Source organism: Rattus norvegicus, chromosome 16, assembly GCF_036323735.1.
Source record: "Rattus norvegicus strain BN/NHsdMcwi chromosome 16, GRCr8, whole genome shotgun sequence".
Classification (NCBI taxonomy): Eukaryota; Metazoa; Chordata; class Mammalia; order Rodentia; family Muridae; genus Rattus; species Rattus norvegicus.
The window spans coordinates 72968407-72980074 of record NC_086034.1 but is presented as its reverse complement, the minus strand read 5'-3'; the positions used below and the strand labels follow the sequence as shown (position 1 = coordinate 72980074).

General features: G+C 47.1%; 1 protein-coding gene across 1 annotated transcript; it reads left to right on the top strand.

Moving 5' to 3' along the window:
• The first annotated feature begins 5627 nt into the window (after positions 1-5627).
• On the top strand, positions 5628-10251 carry Star (steroidogenic acute regulatory protein). Its single transcript, NM_031558.3, has 7 exons — positions 5628-5810; positions 6612-6722; positions 6961-7088; positions 8183-8341; positions 8446-8630; positions 9040-9133; positions 9958-10251. The coding sequence occupies exons 1-7, from the start codon at positions 5747-5749 to the stop codon at positions 10069-10071; spliced, it is 855 nt and encodes a 284-aa protein (NP_113746.1). The 5' UTR covers positions 5628-5746; the 3' UTR covers positions 10072-10251.
• Positions 10252-11668: the final 1417 nt, after the last annotated feature.

Sequence of the window (11668 nt, the reverse complement as noted above, 5' to 3'; positions counted from 1 at the left end):
GGAGTTGCTTCTGGTGAAAAGACAAAATTCCCAACTTTAACGTAATGTGAGGCGTGAGTATCTGTATGCTAGGATACCTGCTGTCCATGTGGCTGCTCCTCAGGAAGACGTTCTATATGCCTGCCCTTTCCCATTCCCATTTTCATGTTTATACCTGATAAGTTTTTAGTTTGAGTTTTCAAGGCACTGGTTACAACAGAAGCCTCTGGTTTAGAAAACTTGACCTGCTGTGCCCACAGCTTTTCCAAACTGTAAGAATCTCGTCACAATATGCTTTCTCCTCAGTCTTACATTAATTTATCTAGATTTTCAAGTCCATTACATTTAAGTTTTGATCCTCTTTTGCTTAGATGATCATACACACAAGAACCCCACCCTCCAAAAAGCCCTCAAATGGTGTTTAGTCACACTGATTCATGATGACACTACATTTTGTTGGCTTGAGTAATGAGTGTGTGGTAAGTCTAACAGATGGCATGTTTTTAAAGCAGTGTGGTTTAATACACAGAATGAGGAATGAGGCAACAGTGTAGAAATTGCCTTATTGGCACATTGAAAGGATTCTCAGTAATTTATCTCAGATTCATTGTTTTTTATAATCTTTTGGACAGTAATACTCTTTTCTTTCTTGTTTGTGGACTATTTCATACTGCAATATGAAATACACTTTATGTTCTTGAGTGTTTAAAAAACATTAGCCTTTAAGCCATCAGCATGTGGATTCTTTGTTGCATTGGTTTGACAGTGCTGTTGGAGTTGCTGTCCTTGGCTGAGTAAGTAGTAGACGCTTGCTTAGAACACAGAGTTTACATGTCACATGCCTAGGTGAAATGACATCCTTGTGCAGGGACGGACAGCAGGGTGACTGGTCAGTTGAGCTCTGGTGTGTCAGAACATTTAGCACCTTCAGAAGCTGTAGGTCACTTAGTGATTATTTCAGTATCAGTCAGCAATTTCAGTGCAGTAAAGTAACAGATATGCCTTATAAAAGGGAAAGGGACATTCTTGTATGAGGGTTCCGGTCTTTATCATGCAGCAGCCTGGAATTGACCTTAAAAGTTACACTGTCAGGATTGCTTCCTCTCTCTGACTTCTCAGCCAACGGGCTTGCTTCAGCTGCCCTTCCCTGTGTTTGTACTGAAAAGCAGTGCTCTGACCACTGCCTTTGTAGATATGGTCTTGTTTTACTGCAGGCCAATTCCAGTTCATCCTAAAAGCTGCTACCAGCTTGGGCGATTGCTTTCCACAGGGGAGAATTCAATCCCCCAGAGCTCTGCGTGTAGCCATCTGCATTCAGAAATAATGGAGAGTGTCTGTTTCAGGCTGTTTGGCTTTTTTTTTAATGTCTCCCCAGGCCCTTCATATTTTATTTCATGCTCTGCTTATTAAACCACAACATCCTCTGCTCTCTACTCTGAATAGAATACAAAAGAAGATGCAAAAACAAGACAAAAAAAAGTACACCATGTATAATGAAGTTAGGTTGCATGTAAAATGTGTGTATGTATGTTAATGCTGGTGTTTGTAAAAAGTACAGGTTTCTGAGAGTGACTCACTTGAAAAGCAATATGGTCTGGTTGGATGTGTCCATTATAACTAGGAAAGGAAGACGTACATGTGGATTGTCGTAGCTTTGACTTTAACCCCTGATGATTACCTTCCTTGCACAAATACCTTCCCACTGCCTGAATACTTTTCGTTCTACCTTTAGACCTGTGCTCAAGTCAAGTCATCCTTGACTACCTTTTCAAAACACCATCTCTAGGATTTGAAGGGTAGCTCAATGAGGGAAAGCTCATTTAGCATGCACAAGGCCCTGGGTTCTAGCCCCCAGCATTGGAGTAGCAGGAGAAAGTCACCCATTTCCCTTCCGACTTTATTTTTCACTATGGACAGCTGACAAAAGTTATCATTATTTAGTCAATCTCCAAAGTAAATGCTTAAGACTGGGGTTTCTGATGCATGGCCCCGTGTCTATAATTCCAGCATTTGAAAGGCAAGAAGGTTGGAGATTTAAGGCCAATCTCTGCTGCACTGTGTGACCTGGAGGCCAGCCTGGGCTGCATGAGTCCCTGTCTTTAAAATTGCTGGTGGCACACACGTCTAATCCCAGCACTTGGGAGGCAGAGACAAGGTCTCTGATTTTGAGGCTAGCCTGGTCTACATAGTTCGTGGATTGCCAGGGCTACAGAGACCCTTTCTCGACCAAACCAAGTAAAGGGATTTTCTATCTGCTTGATCTTGTAGCCCCAGCATCTGAATGATGCCTGAAATAGTAGGTTTCACTGCAAGGCTGTTGGAAGGACAGATGGGTGAGTGGCTAAGTCTCATCGAAGACAAGTGGGTGAAAATGTAGATGTGAGTTCGAGTTGAGTCAGACCCTTCAGGGACCAGCAGCATACCAAAGGTGAGGACAGCTGACGCACGCACTGCCTTAGCTGCAGGCCAGATTCCAGGTGTCACGATCTGTGTCAAAGTTTCTGAAGATACAGCTCAGAGAAACATGGAGTGAAGTAGGGCCCAGTCAGGAGGAGGAGCCTTAAGGCTGGCCTTCCAGGAACTAAACTCGTGTCCACCCTTCACTCTGCACCCCCACTCCAGTCTTTTTCCAGGTTGTCCTGCGGGCGCTGTTCTTCGTTCAGTAGGTCTTACAGCTACCACGTGGCTGAGTCAAAAGTAAGCTTTGGTAAGTGGGTGTGCACCTGTCACTCCTAGCTACCAGGGAAACTGAGGCAGGGCCAGCCTCCACAACATAGTGAACTGCCCAGCACTTACAGAGAAGCTGGAAAGCTGGGTCAGGCCCCGCAGTTAAGGGTACCCACGTGGCAGTTCATAATTGTAATTCCAATTCCAGGGACCTGACGCCCCCTTTGGGCCTCTGAGCACCAGGCACATAAGTGGTACACAGGCATACACTGAAGGCAAATCCAAAAGAAAAAAAATAAAGAAGCCAGACACGACTTTATAGAACTCAAAGGGCCGGGGGTGGGGGTGGGGAAGATTAGCAGTGCTAGGCATTTACAGAAGCAGAGGCAAGAATATTTCTTATGTGGCACTCCTGTCTCCCTCACGCCTGCACAGGCAAAGTACCTCACCTTTGAGTCTATGTGACATAGTGGACATTCAGTATAGGGCTGTTGAGTACATAGTAGAGTTCCCTTTTCTGTTGCTAAGCCTTGCTCTCTGTCCAACCAGTCTCCTTCCATGGATGCTCTGCTCTAATCAAACGGGAAAGCCAAATTTAGATGCCCAGAATCAGAGGGCATTCCCAGACCTTTCTTAACCTTTTTTGCTCAGAGGAACAGCAAGAGTTAAGTAGTCATTCAGCCTGGAAAGGATAAAAAGAGGAGGAAAAGTCTTGGCACTGGGGGAGGTCATTCAGCACCCCCTCCCTGAGTCAATGGCAAGCTCTGACATCAGCAACAGCTGTATGCCTTAGTGTTTTCGTCTGGCCACACTACCCCCTCCTTCCTTGAATGCCATAATTCTCCACAGAATGGCAACAGCGAGGCCTTGAACATTATCTGTATGGCCTGTCCCACACAACCCCCTCCCAACTCCCTACCACTTTCCCTGAAGGAGGGCCCACGTGTATCTGGAGAAGCACGTGTACCAAGCAATGGATAGGAGGAAGCTCAGCCGGCCGGCCGGCCAGCCAGCACACCATCTGCCTAGGCACAGACTGCAAAGAGGCAGCGGGCTTCTGTCTGTCTTCTCTGGGCCTCTCTGAGGGCTGGAAGTAACGCCTGTGGGCCAGTTTCCTGAGCCGAAGGAGTGTCTGTGTCCCTTGCTGTTTCCCTAAGTAAGGCCCCAACAGGAATAAGCACACTCTGTCCACATAGGAACCGAGTGCTGGACCCAACCATGGTTTAGGAGGGAAGCAGTCAGTACCTGTGGGAATTAATCCCAAGGAAAAAGGTATGGCAGAGTATGCTCACAGGCAGGACAATCAGTATCTAAGGCTTGCCTGAGCTACATAGCAAGTGTGACGACAGACCAGGTTAGACATTTTTACTTTTTTAGAATTATGTACACAAGTACACTGTCACTATCTTCTGACACACCAGAAGAGGGCATCAGATCCCATTACAGATGGTTGTGCGTCGTCATGTGGTTGCTGGGAACTGCACTCAGGACCTCTGGAAGAGCAGTCAGTAGACTTACCTGCTAAGTCTTCTCTTCAGCCCAATACTCTTAATTCCACAAAAGAGACAAGAATCAAGAACCGGGTTACAGCTCTCCAGTGGGCACTGATTGGGAGGGTGTGCACCAAGGGAACAAGCTACTCGAAAGCTGGATGCACAAAAGGAGCCCTGGCAGGAGAGCAGGCCTTTGGGACTAGACCTTGGAGCCTCAAGTCAGAAGCTCCCACAAGACCTCTCACACAACCTCACCAGGACAGAAGTGCAGGCTGTAGGCCTTGGCTGTCCCATGTGGTTCCACAAATATCCACTTATCCAGTTGCCTGAAGGCAGTGTCCTGCCTTGAGATAGTAGTGACAGGGTACAAAAGTATCCTGCTGGAGGCAGGGTCTGCGAAAACACAAACCTAGTGACCTGCTGACGACATTCTTGATGTATGAATTTGGCTTAAAAGTAGTCTCAAAGGTATGTGGAAAGGAAGCTATCTTGTCAGGGCCATGCTGAGAGGTAGAGCTTTTCCCTGCCAGGCATGTCTGGGAGCAACTGAGGCAATTAATTCTAAGGCTTCCCAGATTTTTGCCCAATACCATAGGATCATGTACATACCAAAAGTGAATACCGACAAAAGCCAATGTCCAAGTCACTTGTGTTTCTCACCTTTGCGCACAGGTCAAGTCCTGTAGCAGGCCTGGCCAGCCTTAGCTGCATGAGTTAAGGGTGAGCCAGGAGCAGGGTTGAACCTAGGCCTAAGTTACTCTCGGCCTTGAACGCTTACTGGATGTGTCATCTCATATCCAGACAGTCCCCAGAATGAGAAGGTAGAATGGAGTGGATGTCTAAATGAACTACTGAACACAGGGGGTGCTTAGGAGGCCACATGTGGAAGGAACCAAGGCCAGCCAGAGGACCTGAGATATTGCCCTAGCCCTGACATGGACATCCTGTTTGTTTCTGAGGCACCTATTGACATCCTCCAGACCTGATGGTCTTGCAGCTTTTTCTTTCTTTTGCAACAGGGTCGTTCTGTGTAGTCCTTGCTGTCCTAGAACTCATTATGTAGACCAGGCTGGCCTTGAACTCAAGAGATCTACTTGTCTGTTCCTGGGAGAGTTGAGATTAAAGGCGTGTGCCACCAAGCCTGGTTCTATCTTCTTGCAAGAACTCACCCTTTGGTTCTTCCGCCCTGGCTCCCTCTTTTGGCTAGAGTTTCTGTATAGTTTTTGATTCACCCCAGTTACTGGGCATTTAAGTGAATGCTGAACCTGGAGCTTGAGGACAGGGCTTTAAGTCTCCATTTAAAACTTTGGAGAAGTTATGCCCTTTGCCCCATCTCGGTGACCACTGGTTTCCCCTGCCTGCCGAGTCTGGTCTGCCCCCTCCCACCTTGGTCAGCACTGCAGTATGAGGCAATCATTCCATCCTTGACCCTCTGCACAGTGACTGATGGCTTTTTTATCTCAAGTGATGATGCACAGCCTTCCGCTGGAAGCATTTAAGGCAGAGCACTTGCTTTGAGCCAGCTGCAGGACTCAGGACCTTGAAAGGCTCTGGAAGAACAAATCCCTGGGAGCAGCAGCAGCAACTGCAGCACTACCACAGAAAGCATGTTACTAGCTACATTCAAGCTGTGTGCTGGGAGCTCCTACAGACATATGCGGAACATGAAAGGTGAGTCTCCGGGGGCACAGCTTGCCAGGAGCCTCTAGGCAACACAGTTTTGTGGTAAAGATCTTGGGTGGGAGATAGGCCACCTAGGCTTTAGTCCCAGCTGTGCCTCTTAACTGGGGGCCTGGGTAAAGCTTTTCTTCTCCAGACCTCAGGTTTTCACCTAAAAACTTGGCCTGGTTACTAAGGTGCCATATCTCCTCTGAATTCTGTAATTTCTAGCTTCTACTCTAAGTCCCTGTTGTTCTGGGGCTAGGACTGATGTTGCCTTCCTTCAGGATTGGTCTGAGTTTGTACCAAGGGTCCCAGGCAAGTATTTGCCACAGTGGTTGAGAAATACAGAAGCTAGCCTTTACTTTAAGAAGCAGTGACTGGTCAGTCTGAGGCAGTGTCTGGAAAGAGGAGAAGACACAGGAGAGCTGGGCAGCACAAGTACAGGGCAAAGGATGGTGGGGTGACTCTTTTCACTGGATGGCCAAGAGGCAGACCTTGGCAGCGGGGCAACCCTTGGGAGACGGTGTACCCTACTTGATAAGCGACTTACCGAGCAGCCTTTTTCTGGTTAACAACAGGCCCGGGTAAACTTCTATGGCCAGGAAGGGCTGACCAGCCCACCCCTATTTTTCAAGATGTAAAAGACTTCTGGGCCCTGGAAATGCTAGAGGAAGTTTAACTTGGAGTTAGAGATGTGGCTGTAGTTTGGATCCCTGCTGGGCTGTGTCTAATCCACTTTGCTCATAATGTGATGAGTAGACAGAATGGCCTTTCTAGCTCCTTGACAAAAGTTTCTTTCCCTTCCTGCAGGACTGAGGCATCAAGCTGTGCTAGCCATTGGCCAAGAGCTGAACCGGAGAGCCCTAGGGGACCCCAGTCCTGGGTGGATGGGTCAGGTCCGGCGTCGGAGCTCTCTACTTGGTAAATATTGTGGCTTCTGAGCTTCTGCTAGTGATGAGTCTTACAGTGCAAATGTGTTCATGAGGCCCGTCCCCTGCCTGTGGTTACCTAACTCCTGTGTCTACCTTGACTTGGAGTCAGGACCCTATGGCTTTGATCTTATCTCCCCTGAGGACTGAACACATTCAAAGAGCAAAGGGATGAGAGCTGTGGATGGGCTAGGACCTTGTTTTCTTTTTTTCCTTGGCTATGTATATAGGTTCTCAACTGGAAGCAACACTCTACAGTGACCAGGAGCTGTCCTACATCCAGCAAGGAGAGGAAGCTATGCAAAAGGCCTTGGGCATACTCAACAACCAGGAAGGCTGGAAGAAGGAAAGCCAGCAGGTAAGTAAAGGTGGCTCTGAGAAACCCACAGTCCCACTAGCATGCCCAAGGCCTGCTGGGATTCCTGCTGCATTTGCAATCGATAAACAGCCAAGTAGTTTTACTCTGAGAACTCTCCTAAGAATGTATCATTAGGTGGGGGGTAAGAGTGCATACCTTTTAATCTCAGCACTCAGGAGACTGATGCATGTGGATCTCTGGGGGTATAATGCTAGCCTGGTCTACATAGCAAGTTCCAGCCCAGCCAGGGCTGTATAGTAAGATCCTTCCTCAACAAGCAAACAAAGAATATGTTCTCAGATAACCCTTCCTCCGTAAGACCTCATTGAGAAACGTTATTCCTATATTTCAACTACCCTCTGAAAGCTGTACACTCACCCAGTAGAAACCACACGTATTAGGGGACATACTACCCACCATTACAACCAGCACAATGCTAGAGTACATTCTGTACTGTGCAGCCTACCCTGTAGACAAGCTCAGTGGATAATATCTCATCCTCACACAGAAGCAAAACCTGTTAAAACAGTAGCTCGATTAGATCTACTTTGGCGGCCTTATCTTCAACAAAAGTTTAGTGTTCATTACCCACGGCTCAGATGAAACACCTTGCTGCTCAAGCTCTTAAAGTAATGGAAACCGATTAACAGGATCTAACAGACTAAGACTTATCACTGCTCTTTGCTAAGCAACCCTGGGTAAATCACCAACTTTCTAAAGTGACATATTGAGCCAACAAAGCAGAAAACCAACGAACCCAACATTATCTATCTCATTAGCTGTTGTAGATCAGACATCTTATACTCCCAGGTCTGTCCTTCAGACCCTTTGAGCTTTGAAGTATAGGCCATTTCAGTTGGAAGGACCGTCCATGCTACCAACATTCATCACCAAAACCAAAGCCAAGGTACCACTTCCAGTGGGCATACGAGCTTATGGCTGCAGTGTCTACCTACTGGATCCACAGCAGGTTGAGATCCAGGTACCCAAATGCTCACTGTAGACCTGCTGTCCCCTTTCCTAGTACTGTCTAGACCTAGCCTAGGAATAAATTCCTCTAACGCTAGCCCCTGGCTGTCTTCTGTCCCTAACAGGAGAATGGAGATGAAGTGCTAAGTAAGGTGGTGCCAGGTGTGGGCAAGGTGTTCCGACTGGAGGTGCTGCTAGACCAGCCCATGGACAGACTCTATGAAGAACTGGTGGACCGCATGGAGGCCATGGGAGAGTGGAACCCAAATGTCAAGGAAATCAAGGTGAGGAAAGCCCAAGTGTGGCAGCAGGGAGCCAAGCTAATGCAGATCTGAACTATGGGTGCTTAGCCTATCACTGCTGAGTCCTGACTCCAACTCTGCGTTAGGTCCTGAAGAAGATTGGAAAAGACACAGTCATCACCCATGAGCTGGCTGCAGCAGCAGCAGGCAACCTGGTGGGGCCCCGAGACTTCGTAAGCGTACGCTGTACCAAGCGTAGAGGTTCCACCTGTGTGCTGGCAGGCATGGCCACACACTTTGGGGAGATGCCTGAGCAAAGCGGTGTCATCAGGTAAAACTGGCAGCCGTCTCCAAACTGCAGAGCCATAACCTTGATCCCCACCTCCAAGAAACCAATTGTTAGCCCCAGTCAGCTTTAACAAGAAAGTAATGGCCAGAGTAGCCCCACTTCCACAGCCAGGTGCTTTGTTCTACCCTCCCCGGAACTTCTAAGAATCCTAATAATTTCCCAAAGCTAGAGCAGGCTCCTGCTTTGGGTTCTAACAATGGTGGCCCAGCAGGAGGCATCCAGCCACAACAAGCATGTTCTGATGAACTAGTCCATGCCAACTGTCACACAGCATTAGGGTAAAGGACTTCCTGATGAACTTTAAGAGACAAGGGACTCTAGAAGTATAACTAACTAACCAGTCTAAGAATTCTAACCCGTCCTCCTGCCTTGTCTACTCTTCATTTGCCAGAGCTGAACACGGTCCCACCTGCATGGTGCTTCATCCACTGGCTGGAAGTCCCTCAAAGACCAAACTCACGTGGCTGCTCAGTATTGACCTCAAGGTGAGAGAGGGGCAGAGAGGCCTGGGAGTAGGAAGCAGCCACAGAAATATGCTCTTGCCTCCCATGGAGAGGAGAAGCCGCTTGCATACTGACTTCTAAAACATTTACTGTTGGGGTTGGGGATTTAGCTCAGTGGTAGAGCGCTTGCCTAGCAAGCGCAAGGATCTGGGTTCGGTCCTCAGCTCCAAAAAAAAAAAAAAAAAAAATTGTTGTGTGTGCACGATGTGCATGTGTGAATGTGGGAGCTCACGTGTCACATCAATGTGGAAGTCAGAGGACACTGTTGACTTGGGTCTTTCCCTCCTCTTTCTGAGTCCCAGAAACTTAACTCAGACTGTTAGGCATGAACTTTGACCCACTAAGCCATCTTGCCAGCCTTCCTCTTGTGTTTTGATAGTCACAGGCTGTTGGATAAGCAATGAACTTAAACATAGCTTGCTATTCTGCCACCATGGAACCTATAAAAGCTTCCTTTCACCTCATCTAAAAAGCTGGGTGCAGTGTCATAAATTCCAGTACTTGTGGGCAGAAGTAGAAAGAACACACATTTGAGATTCTAAGATAGCCTGAGTTAACATAGAAAAAATCAGTTTCATATATAATTATGACCATTTAAAAAGGTGATCCTGGGCCCAGTAGGTGATAACTGTCACCTTTCAGGTGACAACAGATGTCCTGGGGTCATATAGTGGGAATCCATCTTTATCAATAAGGTAGCAAAAGCTGTACCCTTAACCCACAAGGCCAAGTTTGAGGGGCCCCTGCCTATGTGGGGTACAGAACTATGCCCAGGATCCCAGCGCTCTCGTCTCTCTCTACCCCAGGGGTGGCTGCCAAAGACCATCATCAACCAAGTCTTATCACAGACCCAGATAGAGTTCGCCAGCCACTTGCGCAAGCGCTTGGAGTCCAGCCCTGCCTCTGAGGCCCAGTGTTAAGGACTGCCCACCACATCTACCTGCACGCCATTGGAAGTTCTCACAGGAAGTCTGCAAGTCTGTTCACCTTCAGCCAAGGACAACGAGAGGGGTAGTAGTCATTAGACACTAGGACTGACTGGTAAAAACGTACTACAGGAAAACAGAACTGAGGCTTAGAATAAAGGTTCTGCAGTGTCTCCCACTAGCTGTGAAGTAAAGGTTAAGGGACAGGTATCTATGAAACCTTTTTTCGAGGCCTGTACATGCTGACCTAAAAAACACCTTACTAAACTGTCAGCAGCTGATGGGGCGAGGGTGCGCTAAGGATCAGGAACTGTTGTCTTATGAGCTCCAAATGCCACTACCTGAAGGCAGTGTGTGCACAAAGCGAGGTTTTACCTAGGAAACTCTGTGACCCTCTGCTCCTCTGTAAAAGGCCACAACTTGAAACTACCCCTCCAGAGTATTCCAACTTTTCTCTAAGGAGAAATGAAATGATCACTCTGCAGCCTCCCTACTTTATCCCATGATAATAAAGCACCTCACATGCACATTTCAGCCTGTATACATCAAGCCCCAGTCTAAGGAATCAGTGATGGCAATCGCAGCTTCACTAGACTTCTGGGTTTAAACCTCCTAGTCCATTGAAGGGAATAAACTTCTGGACATTTATGTCATTTGACGTTAATAGACTTTTTCCTAAAAATGTAATTTCATAACAAACACAACTCTAAATTGGTTCTTACAGAACTCCAGCTAAAAGCCAGTGTGGTGGCACAGGCCTTTAATCCCAGCACTCATGTGGCAGAGGCAGGGGGATCTTTCTAATCTGAGGCCAACCTGGTCTACATAGAGGGATAGCCAGAGCTGCATAATGAAAATATAAAAATATCTTAAAAATATAAAACCAGAGATTGAAAAGATGGCTAAAAAGCATTGGGAGCACAAGCTGCTCTTCTAAGGAATCCAGGTTCGATTCCCAGCATCCACTTGGCAGCTCATAACTATAATTCGAGTCCCAGGGAATCTGATGCCCTATTGTAGCCTTAGTGGACACCAGGCTCCCACATGGTACACAGACATACAAATATGTAGGCTGAACACCCATAAACATTAAAAACGAAACCCTAGTCAGGCACAGTAGCTCAACGGCTTTAATGTCAACACTCTAAATGATGACACAGGTGAATTGCCCTCAATTCCAGGCCAGCTTGGACCACAGTGAGACATCTCACAACAGATAAAGCAAAACTCTCCAGAGTTGGTAGTTAAAAGAGTAATAGCTTTTTGGCAGGAAGACTATGACAGGATTTTCACTGACCTAATTAAAAGGATTATACAGAATAATGAATACTGACCAATAATGCTAAGATAAGTGACCATGCCTACTGTTTATGAGGTCAGTTGGTAACAGACTAGATGTCAGCTCGGCTCAGAGTAGCAGCTCCCTTGTTTGAAAAGGTCAAGTGCTACCATGTAGGCAGACAGGAGTTAGGAGTCAGGAAAGCTACAGCATTCCCGTTTCAGGATTTGGAGAAGATGCACTTTAAAGATATTCACTGGGAGGACATGACTTTAATCCCAGCAGAGGCAGGGGGATTTCTGAATTTGAAGT

Coding starts and splice junctions, on each gene's coding strand:
- Star (NM_031558.3), top strand. CDS start 5,747: ATGTTACTAGCTACATTCAAGCTGTGTGCTGGGAGCTCCTACAGACAT. Junction 5,811..6,611: donor ACATATGCGGAACATGAAAG/GTGAGTCTCCGG, acceptor CCCTTCCTGCAG/GACTGAGGCATCAAGCTGTG. Junction 8,631..9,039: donor GAGCAAAGCGGTGTCATCAG/GTAAAACTGGCA, acceptor TTCATTTGCCAG/AGCTGAACACGGTCCCACCT.